At 37.4% G+C, this 15,984-nt stretch overlaps 1 protein-coding gene across 1 annotated transcript in view; it reads left to right on the top strand.

Annotated features, from left to right (window-relative positions):
• LOC150083240 (leucine-rich repeat-containing protein 49-like) overlaps positions 1–15,984 on the top strand; it is a 494,942-nt gene that overhangs the window by 236,303 nt on the left and 242,655 nt on the right. The window contains exon 9 of the mRNA XM_090377128.1: positions 8,835–8,896. Within this exon, the coding sequence (XP_090233254.1) occupies positions 8,835–8,896 (62 nt within the window). The remainder of the gene's footprint in view (positions 1–8,834; positions 8,897–15,984) is intronic.

The raw sequence follows: 15,984 nt of genomic DNA, 5'->3' as shown, positions 1-15,984 counted from the left end.
TTTTTGTATATACGCAATGGAAATTTTGTGAAAACATGCTCAGTACAATTTCTGAGCTACAAAAAAAATAAATAAATAATAATAAAAAAAAAAAAAAAAATCTGTTTTGATTTTTTTATATGTAAGCAAATGAAATTTAGTGAAAACATACTCAGAACAATTTCTGATGTACAAAAAAAATATCTGGTTTTTTTTTTTTTTTTTTTTATGTAAGCAATGGAAATTCAGTGTTTAGTAAAAACATACTCAGAACAATTTCTTTCTTTATTCAGGCTTTAATGAACCGTTTCTTTAAACCTAGCTTTATGTGCAGAGGAGGTAACTACTTTTTTTTAAGCTACTAGTGGCTCATCTTTAATATTTTTTGAACTTAGTGTAATAGTGTTTTGGTGGCCATGCTTTCTTTCCCATGTCACTTTTTGCTCAACTGAGAAAAATACTTTATCTTCATGACTTCAAAATAAAGCATCAGTCTCTTGAATTGGATTCTCCTATGTCTTCCAGGGGCTTAGAGGGGAACAGGTATCCTGTGTGTGTTTTCATACACTCAACCTAAAACACTGATGGATCCAATATCTCTCTATTACAGAAGATTTAGGAGAATTCCGGTTGGCCTGCCTCCCTAAAATCCACTCATGCATACCTTCTCGATGGTAAGCCCTGTTATGTTACTTAGGCGGCAACGAACATTTAGAGTGGTTCTCTTCAAGACGCCTGGTCAGCGTGAAGAGAAAAAGACCAAACCCTCCAGCATATGACAGCACGACAAAAAAAAATGGCCCTCAGTCCCCAGCAGCTTTCACTCTCCCTCTTACGGAAGCGAGAGGATCAGAGTGGAAGCAGAGGGTGCTAAGAATCTCTGGGTACGACCAGGCTGCCATGCATGGAAAGTGAACTTGGCCTGTTATAACGTACGATCACTCATTGGTGAAGACAGGATATTAGGGCTGGAAAAGGAATTAGAAAATGTGAATTGGAATATCATCGGTTTGGCTGAAACAAGAAGAAGAAATGAATCACTTATAAGTTTATCAAGTGGAAATCTGGTGTACACCAATGGAAACAGTGAAAGGAGTGAAGGTGGAGTTGGGTTTCTGGTCCATAAAAATTTTAAAAACATTTCGGAATTCAAAAGTACATCACCAAGGGTGTCAAGACTAATACTCAAGATTTCTAAGAGGTACAAGCTAAAGATTATAATGATTTATGCACCAACATCGAGCTATGATGATGAAGAGGTTGAAGAAATGTACACCGAAATTAAGTCTTCTAGATGAGCAGAAAACCCACTACACTATTATTATGGGCGACTTCAATGCTAAGGTTTGAAAAAGGCAAAACAGCGCAGAAAGAGGAACTATAAGAAATTTTGGAATTGGTGAAAGAAATAAAAGAGGTGAAAGACTTGTGGAATTTGCAGAATCTCAAGGACTGTCAGTAATGAACACTTTTTTCAAGAAAAGGGTGAACAGAAAGTGGACATGGAAGAGTCCAAATGGATTAACTACTAATGAAATCGACTTCATCCTCACTAACAGAAGATATATTGTGAATGATGTTACTGTCCTGAATAAGGTAAATGTTGGAAGTGATCACAGAATGGTAAGATGTACACTTGATATAGATGTAGGAAAGGAAAAAACTGACTCGAGGAAATAATACAAAGGTCTTTGAGATAACAGAGGAGGAGAAAAAGCAGTAAGTACTGGAACTTAAGAACAAGTTTGAGCTTCTGCAGACTGCTCAGGACCAAGATGTCGACGAGGAATATTCCAACTTTCTGAAAGTGATAAAGCCCAAGAAACCTATAGGGAAACAGAAATCCAAAGAAGAAAATATTAGTCAAGAAACAGTTGTCATGATGAACCGAAGACGACAAATGAAGAACAAGAAAAACACTGACAGGGAGAAAACTGAGTATACTGAGTTATGAAAAGCCATTAGAAAGAGACTCAGAGAGGACATAAGAAGATTTAACACAAGAAAAGTAGAACAAGCATTAAGGGAAAACAAAGAATTTAAATCAGCAGCCATGAGCAGTAATACAGAAAGACAAATGATACTGAAACTGAAGAATAGCGATGGTGTACTTATAAATAGCAGAGAAGGCATAATTCAAATAGCAGAAGACTACTATAGAGAATTATGCAAGGAGCGAGGGAATGATACCAGCAGTGGGGAAGATGGATTGCAAAGTAGCAACACATACGACATACTCGATATTCTTCCTGATGAGGTAGAACATGCATTGAAGAAAATGAAGAATCGGAAAGCCCCTTGGGAAGATGAAGTTACTGTAGAGTTGTTAAAATTGGGAGGAAGAGACATAACACAAACACTGGCAAGGCTCTTCACAAAGTGCATTAGAAAAGGTGTGACGCCCAAGCAGTGGAATAATGCAATCATAGTTTTGCTGCATAAGAAAGGAGATAAATCAGAAATTGGAAATTATAGACCAATTAGCTTGTTATCCCACATCTACAAGTTGTTCACAAGGGTCATTACTAACAGATTAGAAAGAATACTTGATGAGAATCAACCGAAAGAGCAAGCTGGCTTTAGGACAGGATTCTCAACTATTGATCACCTTCACGTAATATCACAGCTAATGGAGAAAGCAAATGAATATAAAACACCATTATGCCTGGCATTTGTGGATTATGAAAAGGCATTTGACTCCATTCAGCATAAGGCAATGTTTTGGCCACTAGAAAGACAAGGCATAGATACCCCATATATTATGATTTTGAAGAAAATATATGAGAGTGCTACCTCCTTTATTAGACTAGACAAAGACAGTAGCAAATTTAAAATCGAGAAAGGTGTTCGACAAGGAGACACAATATTTCCGAAGATGTTTACTGCTGCCCTTGAGGAAGCTTTCAGAAGATTAGACTGGTCGCAGAAAGGAGTCAATGTGAACGGAGAGTACCTAAACCATTTACGATTTGCAAATGATATTGTGGTTATAAGCCACGATCCCGAAGAATTAGAGGAAAATCTTAATCAGTTATGCACAGTTAGTAAGGATTTTGGACTAAAGATGAATATGGCTAAAACAAAAGTAATGATGAACAAGTATGCCACAGAAAGGGAAATAATGATTGAAGGAGCAGTAATTGAAAAGGTGGAGTCATATACTTATTTGGGACAAGTTATTAGCTGTAATAATGATAAATGGCTGGAAGTCAAGAGAAGAATAAATTTTGGATGAATAGCATTCAGGAAATATAGTCACATACTGAAAAGCAATATCCCAGTTTGTCTGAAACGTAAAATAATGAATCAATGTATACTCCCCACCATGACTTATGGAAGTGAAACTTGGGCACTCACCAAAAGAATGGAAGAGAAGCTGAGAACTACACAGCGAAGAATGGAACGAATTATATTGGGAATCAGACTGTTAGATAAGAAGAGAAACACATGGATTAGGCAGCAAACTCAAGTAAAGGACATTCTTATCAAAACTAAAGAACTAAAATGGTCTTGGGCAGGACACAAATGATCCCAATAGCTCGAAGACATGATGACAGATGGATTAAGAAAATAACAGAATGGTACCCAAGAGGAGCTATAAGAAAACCTGGAAGACAAAGGCGGAGATGGATAGATGAAATTCATGAGTTTTTGGGTAGTAAATGGATGGCCAGTGCTCAAAACAGAGAAGGAACTGGAAAGTTGCTGGAGAGGCCTTCATCCTGCAGTGGATTGAAAATGGCTGATGATGATGATGTCTTCCAGTTGGAAAAATGTTTGGATTGTGCAGGTCTTAAAGGTAAAAGTTTTGTGAAAAAAAAATTACTTTTTGACTCTAAACTCATTATGAATATTATTATTATTATCATCTTTATTTTCTCCTAAGAGACACCCGCTTAAGGCTATTAACCAGGGGGTGCACTTTCGTATATACAAATATAAGTTATATACATAATTATCCATTTATAATTTCTACATATCATTGTCTTAATAAATTATACAAATTATACATTGTCTAATTAATTATATTATACATATCATTGCCTTATTTTTACATGACAGACAGATAGGAAGAGAGCACAAGCATAATTTGCGATTTTACAAGGAATTAGAGAATGTGCACATCTACAGCACTATTTACAGCGAGATAACAGAAAGACAAGACGTCCAATATAAACAGGAGCACTGTCGGGACTGTTTTTGCTCCACACTGGTGCTTAGTAAAAACAGTCCCCACCAGTTCATTCTTCATTTCCTGCATTCTCTTTTGTTTTCATCTGTGAGCTTCACTCAACATTTATAGATGGAGTAATGCATTCCGAAACATTTCGGTCCTGTACCTCTTCTCTGTGCAAAACTTTTCTGGGTCTGCTTGAAGATTGTTGTAGACCTTAATGGTTTTAGAAAGAAAAAATTGCTGAAGGCTTTCCAGCTGCATGAGTGCGCTACTGATTGGAGGGGATGGAGTTCTATTCGCCAACCTTTGTGTCATGCGGGGCCGAGTCAGCAGGTAGTCAGTTTTCAACAAGTCAAGTCTCCCAGTCAGCAGTTTTGCAAGCGTGAAAATGTTCTTGTTGACAACTATGTGAGACCAAGGCGTGACATCCTAGCTGGCATATAAAACAGCCCTTGAGATTGTAAATGGCTGCATAGTGATCCTGTTTAACCATCTCAGCATCCAGTACTCTAAACCCAGGAAAGCCTTGATGGCAGCATCTGGGGCAGAAGACCAAATCTGAGATGCGTAGAGAGGGATGGGGATGACGCATCTTAAAATATATTGTTTAACAAGGTCAGGGTTCCTGATGCCTACCAGTTCTTGTCTGGAGGTCCATAGCGCTGCATAAGTTTTCTTCTTTACATGTCCGAAATGGGGTGTGAAGTTTAGGTTTTCATCCCATTTCAGACCAAGATCAATGTGTCCTGACTTTTTTGACCACACTGCCATTTAAGTGTATTGATATGTGGTTTTTTATTACCTTGTTATATATGTTGGTGAAAACCAACATATATACTAAGAGGTCATACTGTAAATAAGACTAGACTAGGCACTTAGTATTTACTAAGTACAATTCTTGAGAGATACAGGCAGAAAGGTTAGAGCTGATTTTGGGAACAGAAAAATTGGAAATGATCCCACGACAATGCTGCTTTTATTCATCATCATCATCATCATCAGCCATTTTCAATCCACTGCAGGATGAAGGCCTCTCCAGCAACTTTCCAGTTCTTTCTGTTTTGAGCACTGGCCATCCATTTACTACTCAAAAACTCATGAATTTCATCTATCCATCTCCGCCTTTGTCTTCCAGGTTTTCTTCTAGCTCCTCTTGGGTACCATTCTGTTATTTTCTTAGTCCATCTGTCATCATGTCTTCGAGCTATGTGTCCTGCCCAAGACCATTTAATTCTTTAGTTTTGATAAGAATGTCCTTTACTTGAGTTTGCTGCCTAATCCATGTGTTTCTCTTCTTATCTAACAGTCTGATTCCCAATATAATTCGTTCCATTCTTCGCTGTGTAGTTCTTAGCTTCTCTTCCATTCTTTTGGTGAGTGCCCAAGTTTCACTTCCATAAGTCATGGTGGGGAGTATACATTGATTCATTATTTTACGTTTCAGACAAACTGGGATATTGCTCTTCAGTATGTGACTATATTTCCTGAATGCTATCCATCCAAAATTTATTCTTCTCTTGACTTCCAGCCATTTATCATTATTCCAGCTAATAACTTGTCCCAGATAAGTATATGACTCCACCTTTTCAATTACTGCTCCTTCAATCATTATTTCCCTTTCCGTGGCATACTTGTTCATCATTACTTTTGTTTTAGCCATATTCATCTTTAGTCCAAAATCCTTACTAACTGTGCATAACTGATTAAGATTTTCCTCTAATTCTTTGGGATCGTGGCTTATGACCACAATGTCATCTGCAAATCGTAAATGGTTTAGGTACTCTCCGTTCACATTGACTCCTTTCTGCGACCAGTCTAATCTTCTGAAAGCTTCCTCAAGGGTAGCAGTAAACAGCTTCGGAGATATTGTGTCTCCTTGTCGAACTCCTTTCTCGATTTTAAATTTGCTACTGTCTTTGTCTAGTCTAATAAAGGATGTAGCACTCTCATATATTTTCTTCAAAATCATAATATATGGAGTATCTATGCCTTGTCTTTCCAGTGCCTGAAACATTGCCTTATGCTGTATAGAGTCAAATGCTTTTCATAATCTACAAATGCCAGGCATAATGGTGTTTTATATTCATTTGCTTTCTCCATTAGCTGTGATATTACGAAGGTGATCCATAGTTGAGAATCCTGTCCTAAAGCCAGCTTGCTCTTTCGGTTGATTCTCATCAAGTATTCTTTCTAATCTGTTAGTAATGACCCTTGTGAAGAACTTGTAGATATGGGATAACAAGCTAATTGGTCTATAATTTCCAATTTCTGATTTATCTCCTTTCTTATGCAGCAAAACTATGATTGCATTATTCCACTGCTTAGGCATCACACCTTTTCTAATGCACTTTGTGAAGAGCCTTGCCAGTTTTTGTGTTATGTCTCTTCCTCCCAATTTTAACAACTCTACAGTAACTTCATCTTCCCCCAGGGCTTTCCGATTCTTCATTTTCTTCAATGCATGTTCTACCTCATCAGGAAGAATATCGGGTATGTCGTATGTGTTGCTACTTTGCAATCCATCTTCCCCACTGCTGGTATCATTCCCTCGCTCCTTGTATAATTCTCTATAGTAGTCTTCTGCTATTTGAATTATGCCTTCTCTGCTATTTATAAGTACACCATTGCTATTCTTCAGTTTCAGTATCATTTGTCTTTCTGTATTACTGCTCATGGCTGCTGATTTAAATCCTTTGTTTTCCCTTAATGCTTGTTCTACTTTTCTTGTGTTAAATCTTCTTATGTCCTCTCTGAGTCTCTTTCTAATGGCTTTGCATAACTCTGTATACTCAATTTTCTCCCTGTCAGTGTTTTTCGTGCTCTTCATTTGTCGTCTTTGGTTCATCATGACTAGTGTTTCTTGACTAATTTTTTCTTCTTTGGATTTCTGTTTCCCTATAGGTTTCTTGGGCTTGATCACTTTCAGAAAGTTGTAATATTTCTCGTCGATATCTTGGTCCTGAGCAGTCTGCAGAAGCTCAAACTTGTTCTTAAGTTCCAGTACATACTGCTTTTTCTCCTCCTCTGTTATTTCAAAGACCTTTGTATTATTTACTCGAGTCAGTTTTTTTCCTTTCCTTTCCTACATCTATGTCAAGTGTACATCTTACCATTCTGTGATCACTTCCAACATTTACCTTATTCAGGACGGTAACATCATTCACAATATATCTTCTGTTAGTGAGGATGAAGTCGATTTCATTAGTTGTTAATCCATTTGGACTCTTCCATGTCCACTTTCTGTTCACCCTTTTCTTGAAAAAAGTGTTCATTACTGACATTCCTTGAGATTCTGCAAATTCCACAAGTCTTTCACCTCTTTTATTTCTTTCACCAATTCCAAAATTTCCTATAGTTCCTCTTTCTGCGCTGTTTTGCCTTTTTCCAACCTTAGCATTGAAGTCCCCCATAATAATAGTGTAGTGGGTTTTCTGCTCATCTAGAAGACTCTCAATTTCAGTGTACATCTCTTCAACCTCTTCATCATCATGGCTCGATGTTGGTGCATAAATCATTATAATCTTTAGCTTGTACCTCTTAGAAATCTTGAGTATTAGTCTTGACACCCTTGGTGATGTACTTTTGAATTCCAAAATGTTGTTTTTAAAATCTTTATGGACCAGAAACCCAACTCCACCTTCACTCCTTTCACTGTTTCCATTAGTGTACAGGAGATTTCCACTTGATAAACTTATAAGTGATTCATTTCTTCTTCTTGTTTCAGCCAAACCAATGATATTCCAATTCACATTTTCTAATTCCTTTTCCAGCTCTAATATCCTGTCTTCACCGATGAGTGATCGTACGATAAATCAAGCCAGGTTCAATTTCCGTGCATGGCAGCCTGGTCGTACCCAGAGATTCTTAGCACCCTCTTCTTCCACTCTGATCCTCTCGCTGCCGTAAGAGGGAGAGTGAAAGCTGCTGGGGACTGAGGGCCATTTGTATTGTTGTGCTCTCATTGCTGGAGGGTTTGGTCTTTTCCTCTTCACGCTGACCAAGCGTCTTGAAGAGAACCACTCTACACGTTCGTTGCCACCTAAGTGACGTAACAGGGCTTACCATCGAGAAGGTGTGCATGAGTGGATTTTAGGGAGGCAGGCCAACCGGACTTCTCCTAAATCTTCTGTAATAGAGAGATATTGGATCCATCAGTGTTTTAGGCTGAGTGTCTGATAACACACAGGATACCTGTTCCCCTCTAACCCCTGCTTTTATTATACAATAGTAATTTCTGAATTCCTTTCCAAACACAATGTAACTATCTTACTACACTTTCCTATATTTAACTGACCTTGCCAAAGAGCTTAATGATTTCTGGTGAAGCAGAAGTTATGGCAGGTATTAAATACACAATGAAGAAACTTTCAAAAACGACTTCAGAGGACATTATTAGCGTAATTGTGTTATCAGTGGGAAAATGTTTAACTAGCTGAGGTCATTAGTTTTTAAAATTCTATGTGTAATTATCTGTAAATTTTATATTTGTTTAAATAAAAATTTTTCCATGTGATACTGCTTTTTGATGCCTGATGTTGATCCTGGCTTATATTTCATTAAAAAAGAATTATATTTGAAGAAATATATTTGAAAAATGGTAGTAATCTTGGCTTGATGTTTATAAACTTTTCATATAAAGTTGGTTTCTGCCATTCATTAATGTTTTTTTTCTTTTTAGACAGAAGTAGAGGTGCTGCCTCGTTTACAGAGACTATTTTTGAGCCAAAATTCTATTGAGAAGTATGTGTTATTAATCATTTGAGTATTACTTTTATCATAAAAAAAGTTTGAAATTTGAATTGTTTTCAGTATTAATGTTTTTTTTTTTTTTTAATTAGGATTTTATTTTTGTGTTCAGCAGTGCTTAATACACAACCCTACATTTTTTAAACTGCTATTATTTGTTTTAAGCTGTTTCTACTATTTACATGGCATATTGGCCTTTTTATTATGATTGTAAACTTTAATACCTCTGTTTGGATCATACTGCACTTTCTCAAAGCATACAGACTTGGTATTTCTTTTATGATTAGTAATCTGATATTTTTACACTCCTTTCTCCTTTTTTTTTTTTTTTTTTTATAATCACTTTAAAATTGGATCATTTAATCCATTAGCATTTGCTATATATATATTTTTTAATCTCTAAGTTCTTACAGAGTTCTGTCTGACTTGAAGAATTATAAGTTAGTGGTAATTTGTGAATTCTATATTTAGAGAAATACTTCCCTTTCTCCTCATCCTGAACAAGATGCACTTTGTAATAGGCAAATATGGAGTTTGTGCAGTATCCCCATCCCTGTGTGGGGCAATTTTCATTAATTTGTAGTGATATTAGTATTAGTAACGGCCGCATGGTGCAAGAAAGCCCACGGCTTATGCTGCACCAGCCAAAAAAAAAAAAAAAAAAAATCCGAACAAAACAATGATAAAAACAAAAAAAAAAATAATAATAATAAATAAATAACTAAATAATAATAATTAATAAATAAAAAAATAAAATAAAAAGGAAATTAAACCTATCATCCTATGTGCTTCCCTTACCCGAAAGTACTATCCAGATGACCTTTGAATTTCCCCAAACTGTCGGCCTCTACCACCCATGAAGGCAACTTATTCCAGTAATTTATAACTCGCTGGCTAAAATAGAACTTCCTGCAATCCAATCTAAACATTTCCCCCCGTAACTTGAATTTATGTCCCCAAACTATATATAACACTACTTTGAACCATAGTTTCTCACTCCCACTAATTCTTATGATCACACCTTTTCTGTTGATAATAGTGGGGTTTCGAACTATAAATGTTCCTGCACTTTGCAGGCCTATGAATAAAATCATATGCCCGACAGTGCAGGAACCATTAGCAGGGTGAGTTTTAAGGTGAATGACGAGGGAAGAAGTAACAGTTAATGGCAGAAGAATGGATTTTAATTTCAGGAAAGGAGATTGACAGTTTAAGGTGTTATATGGTCTCTGTCATCAATTGGAGATACACACAGATTGCAAATAGACTAGAATTATTGTCTACGTTTTAAAGCTATAGTCATAGAAGTCTTGAATGCATATATATATCATTAAGAAAATACAACAAGAGGAGGATTCTGAGATGGGTGAATTGAACAGGCACTTTTCATCAGTGTTTACACATTGCAAAGTGCCTGTGAAGCTGAAAAGCATAAAATGGGCAATACTGAAATTTCAGATTATTTATTAGAAAAAACTTTCAAGCCTAAAAGTGGGTGTTGATAACATATACTCAGTAATTTTGAGGGAGGTGGAAAGAGAGTCCATTAAACCATTCAGGCTAATTATGAGATCATCACTGGACTCAGAAGAGATTCCCTTGGATTGGGGAAGTGCCAGAGTTTCTCCAATATATAAAGGCAGTCTAATCAATCTGACTCTAGATATAGGCAGAATTGTGGAGGCATTGAACAAGAGTGCAATACAGGACCATTTAGGTAGAAATGGAATTATGTAGGAAATGCAACAAAATATGTTGAGGGATGATCGTGTTTAACTAACTTGGTTAGCTGTTTGGCAGAATCACTTGAGTTGCATGTAGAAGACAATTTTGACATTGTTTACTTGGATTTCGGCAAAGCATTTGACTCAGTCTTGTATGACAGCTTACTGTATAAACTGGAACATGTTCAAATCATAGAAAAAAATCCTAATATATCCTTAGATGATCACACAATGGTTGTTACGGTGCAATATGGCCTGAGCAGCCCTTGCGCAAAAAATAACAACAACAACAACAACAACACAATGGTTGCAAGGATTGGGCTAAAGTAAGAAAAATAAGTGAGATTCCCTGAGGATTGGTACTTGGACCACTGTTGTTTTTGATTTACTTAAATGACATTGCCAAAGGGATAAAGGGCATGATGTCAAAATTTGCAGGTAATGTCAAGATCAATAGATTAGTTAATGATCGGTGCCAAGCAGAGCTTATTCAGTATGACTTGGACTTCAGAGATGGTTGGAAAACTGGCAGCAATTTTCATGTATCAAAATGCAAGGTCTTATGCTTGGGAATAGCATCCCCAGAATAACTTGTGCACTTGAGAGGGTTGAACTTCTAGGCAGCAAGGAAGGCCGATGGTGTCCCATTGATGATTTATCGAATGTTTGCTTGTAGAGATAGGAAGGTTATAATCCCACTATATAAAGTAATTTTAAGACTGCTTGAAATACTTTGTTCAAGTATGGAGGCCACACGTAAAAAAATAACTTCTTGAAAGGGTTTAAAGAGTACCTGCTGAGATGAGCAAATGGGCATCCACACAAGGCTTAAGCTATATAGGCTAAAAAGTTGGAAACTAAGCACCTAAGAATAGATTTGATTTAGTTGTATAAGGCTGTGAGAGGTGAAATCTTTATTGTTATAAAATGATTTCAAAACTAGTGGCCATATATTCATATATATAGTAAGAGGGTTAGACCAGATCACTGTCTCCCCCCCCCCCTCTTCAGTCAGCTAGTTATTAACAGTGGAATAAGTTGTCTTCATGGGTGGCTGAGGAGAAATTCAAAGGTCAACTGGGTAGACATCGCTGTGAAGAGAGTTAATTAGGTAGTTTATTTTATTATTATTTTTTTAATTAATTTGTTCTGGCTGGTGTAGCAAAAGCCTACGGTTTCCTTGAACCATGACTGATACTAATACTGTTCCACATTTGTGAATATGGACGAATGCCAGTTTTTCTGAAGCACAAGAATACCTCAGAAACAAAAGACTTACTGCTTTCTCAAAAACATCTATCTCAGGGGTTTTTAATGACTGGAAAGAAAGCAGTTCTTTCAAATCTCAAAGATGTAAATGTGGCAGAAAAACAATATTCAACAGCAAAGCTGTCATACTTTAAAGAGGACTGTGCGGAAAAATAGGACATCCAGTGTGCAGCAAATAATATATGAATTCAGAACTGCCCTATTTCAACCCATACTGTGCACAGGGAATTGAAGAAATTGGATAGTATTGGCAGTTGCCTGCCTATTTGGAAGCAATTTGTTTCAGACAAAACAGAAAAATCCACTTCCAGTGGCCCCAGGTGCCAAGTGTTCTGTGGCCAAGCGATTCTAGTGCGTCTCTGAAAACATTTTCTAAAAAGAGCATTTAAGCAAACAGTTTCTATTTTTAGTTTCAAGCACCATTTTCTTGATTTCTATATCAGAGTAGCTCTCTCACTACAAGAAGTAGGCAGAAGCCCAGAAAGGAAAACCACCTGAGTTAGTAAGTACTAACTTACTAACTCAGCCACTTGGTCACCTCGTGGCACTGCTCCTGCCTCCCTGTGGTGGGGTTGGAAACCTCGGTGGTTAAGCAAACCCCCAAGGACAAAAGGAGCAAAATATGGATTACAACAACTTTCCACCGATTCGGACAGCAAATCCAAATTCAGTGGATTTGCACAAACCCGATGATGATGATGCAACCAACAGAAAGAGACTGAAGATGGATGCTTCCAGAGTAGAACGTCCAAGTTTTCTGATCTTGCATTCTTTAACAAATCAGGCTTTAGGCAATCTATCGGCATATCTCATACAGAAGTGCCTGGAAAGTGTAGCAGGTACCCCGAAAATGGCGAGATGTCTAAAATCTGGCGGCTTACTGGTTGAGACCACCAGCTCCAAACACTCTGATTCCCTTCTTAAACTCACCACGTTCAGTGGAACTCCAGTCAAGGTATCCCCACGTGCTACATTCAATACCTCCAAAGGTGTCATCTCAGAATGGGACCTAATGAATGTCTCAGAGGAGGAAATTGTAAATGAATTACGAGATCAGAAGGTCACACAAGCAAGAAGAATTATGCTGAAGAAAGATGGCAAATTTATCCTAACTCGCAGCATAATACTGACATTTAGTTGACCAAACCTACCTTCATCACTGAAAGCCTGGTATCTGAACTTCCGCATTCACCTGTATACAGGTAGCCCTCGATTTATGTCGGGGTTAGGTTACTGGTGGGACTGGCACAAATGAAACCCTTTAAATAATCTCTATTGACGATAGCATGCTGACTCATGATCGGCAGCAAACGTGTTAAACGATTTTGTAATAACTGAGAGCAAAGTGGAGGAGAAATTGTTGAAGTTAAACATAAGAAAGGCACTTGGGGTAGATGGGATCTATCCAATTATATTAAAGGAGGTGGCAAAGGAAGTAAGCAAACCCTTAGCCATAATTATGACAGAATCCTTGGACTCAGGGGGAAGTCCCCACAGACTGGAGATGTGCAAATGTATCTCCAGTTCACAAAGGGGGATCAAAGGGTGACACAAATAATTATAGACCACTTAGTTTAACTTCTGTTCTGAGGAAAATAATGGAGTCACTGGTTAAAGAGGTGATACAGGATCATCTAGACAAGACAGCAGTAATAATTCAGACACAGCATGGGTTTGTCAAGGGGAAGTTTTGTCTGACAAATTTGATTGGATACTATGATGTGGTCACAAAGGAACTGGATGCATAAAATAATTTTGATATCATATACTTGGATTTCAGGAAAAACTTTTGATACTGTTGCACATGGAAGGCTACTGTACAAATTGGAGCAGTACGGCATTAAGGGCAAGTTGCTACAATGGATAAAAGTATGGCTGAGTGGTAATCAATGAGTACTGCTCTATGTGGACTAATGTCATTAGTTGTGTCCCTCAGGGTTCAGTGTTGGGCCCATTATTGTTTTGTGTACAGGAACTCCCTGACTTACGTAAGGGTTGCCTTCTACAGAATGCTACGTAAGTCAGAATTTCTCCCATGCTTGTGCAGCACTCGCAACTGTGCTCGCTGAATTGATTGAATCAAAAAAATTTTTGACGAACATGTAAATAGAATTATTTATTGTATTTATTCAAGTTTTTATCTTATGCGCAGGAAAAATTACAAAAGCGTGCAATTTGAAAAAATTTCAAAATTATAAAATTACAAAAAAAGAGAGGACACAGGTGTAAAGTCACGAAGTTTTACCTCAAGCATCATTGCCAGAATCGACGTCTTCAGCTGATAAGTATGCCACTGTGGAGATTGAGGACTGTGGAGATTTAGAAGGGGTTGGCCGCTCAACCGTATGAAAGAACATATTAATGGTTGACTGGATGGTGACTTTTTTCTTTTCATCGTAGATTTCTTTGTAGAAAGCAAGCATATCATTCACCCCTCTGTTAACTTTTAAGAATCATTCGCTGTCAGGATCCATCTTCTCAAACCTTGCCATTGCTAATGCAATTTCACGAAATGCCATTGCCATCTCTCTGGTGATGAAGCGTCTCGGCTCCTCATTTGGTTCATCTTGAGCTTCGTTAGCATTTTCTTCTTTTACTATCGCTGTCTGCAAGTCAATAAGTTCTTTGTTAGATAATTCCTTCTCTTCTTCCTCTAACTCCTCCACATCTTTGGCATCAACTGCTAACTGAAGTAGCTCTGCAACCTTTACAATCTTACCTGTAACTTCTTCATATGATTCATCTTTTTCAAAGCCTTTTATGTGTCGTGAGCATATTTTCTTCCATGTGCCATTTAAACAACTTTTAGTAATTTCCTCATTAATGTTTAAGATGGCATGGTAAATATTGTAAGATTTCCAAAAAGTCTCATAACATAAAATTTTTCTCATCGTCTAATGCAGACAATGCCTGAGCCAAAGTTGTACGTAAATAGTATGCTTTTCAATTCAGAATAACACCCTGATCCATAGGTTGGATCAGTGAAGTCTTGTTTGGTAGAAATATGATTCTCGCATTCGAATTGAAATCTTCTAGATGTCTAGGATGTCCTGGAACATCATCTAACAGAAGCAAAATCTTGAAAGGAACGCCGTTGTCTTTACAATATTTTTAAACCTCATGAATCTAGCAGCATTTAAACCAATCCTCAAAGAGAAATATTGTTATCCATGCTCTGGTTTTATCGGAAATGCACGGGTAGGGTGGCTTTATTAATGCACGAGGATTTCCAGAATGGTATGGTAAGCAGCAGCCATTATCAATCCACTGCAGGATGGAAGCCTCCTTAAACAATTCATGTTGAGGGGAAATGGACCATAATCTGCCACACTGGTCCAGTGTGGGTTGGCAGATCGATATTTAGCAGTCGGGGGCTTGAACCCCAGTCTACTCAAAGAGTGTGTACTACTGCACTCCCACTCAGCTATGAAGGCCTAATTTTTTTCTAGGAAGCTCAAATAACAAGCAGTGGTTTTAATCTATAATCTCTCGCTGCATTAGACCCCCCCCTATCTTTTGACACTGTGAAACCTGGCATTGTATTATGGAAATGTATGTTCGATCCGACGTTTTTTTTTCTAATACAGAGCAGTCTTGTCAACGTTAAAAATTTGCTGCATTGAATAGCTGCCTTCATCAATAATTTTTTTTCCCAACACTTAACAAAACTTCCCTGCAGCTGCTAATCAGCACTGGTGACTTCACTGGATATTTTAATGTTGCAGAAACCAACGCGATGCTTGAACCAATTAAACCACCCATTGCTTGCAATGAATTTGGCTTGGGGTTTGTCGTACTTATCCTTAATTTCTTTATAAATACTTGTTGCTTTTGCTTGAATGGTCATTAGTCTCAGGGGCACTCTCTTCTGAATCTGATTTTCCATCAATATTATTAACAGCTGTTCCATCTTCGATATAGCACCTGAACACTGTCTTGTGATCACTGTTGATCTTAAGTGCGTTGATCATTTGACATGTTCTTTTATGGGGAGATTGTCCTTTAAAATAGTATTCACTGTTGAAGCAGCGAGACCTAATTCCTTTGCAATAGATGACAAACTTTGTCCTGCTGCATACTTCTTAATCA

The sequence above is a fragment of the Mastigoproctus giganteus genome, chromosome 7, assembly GCF_048544385.1.
Source record: "Mastigoproctus giganteus isolate SK-2022 chromosome 7, ASM4854438v1, whole genome shotgun sequence".
Taxonomy (NCBI): Eukaryota; Metazoa; Arthropoda; class Arachnida; order Uropygi; family Thelyphonidae; genus Mastigoproctus; species Mastigoproctus giganteus.
Note: the sequence above shows the minus strand (reverse complement) of the source record. Positions and strands in the feature narration are given on the sequence as shown.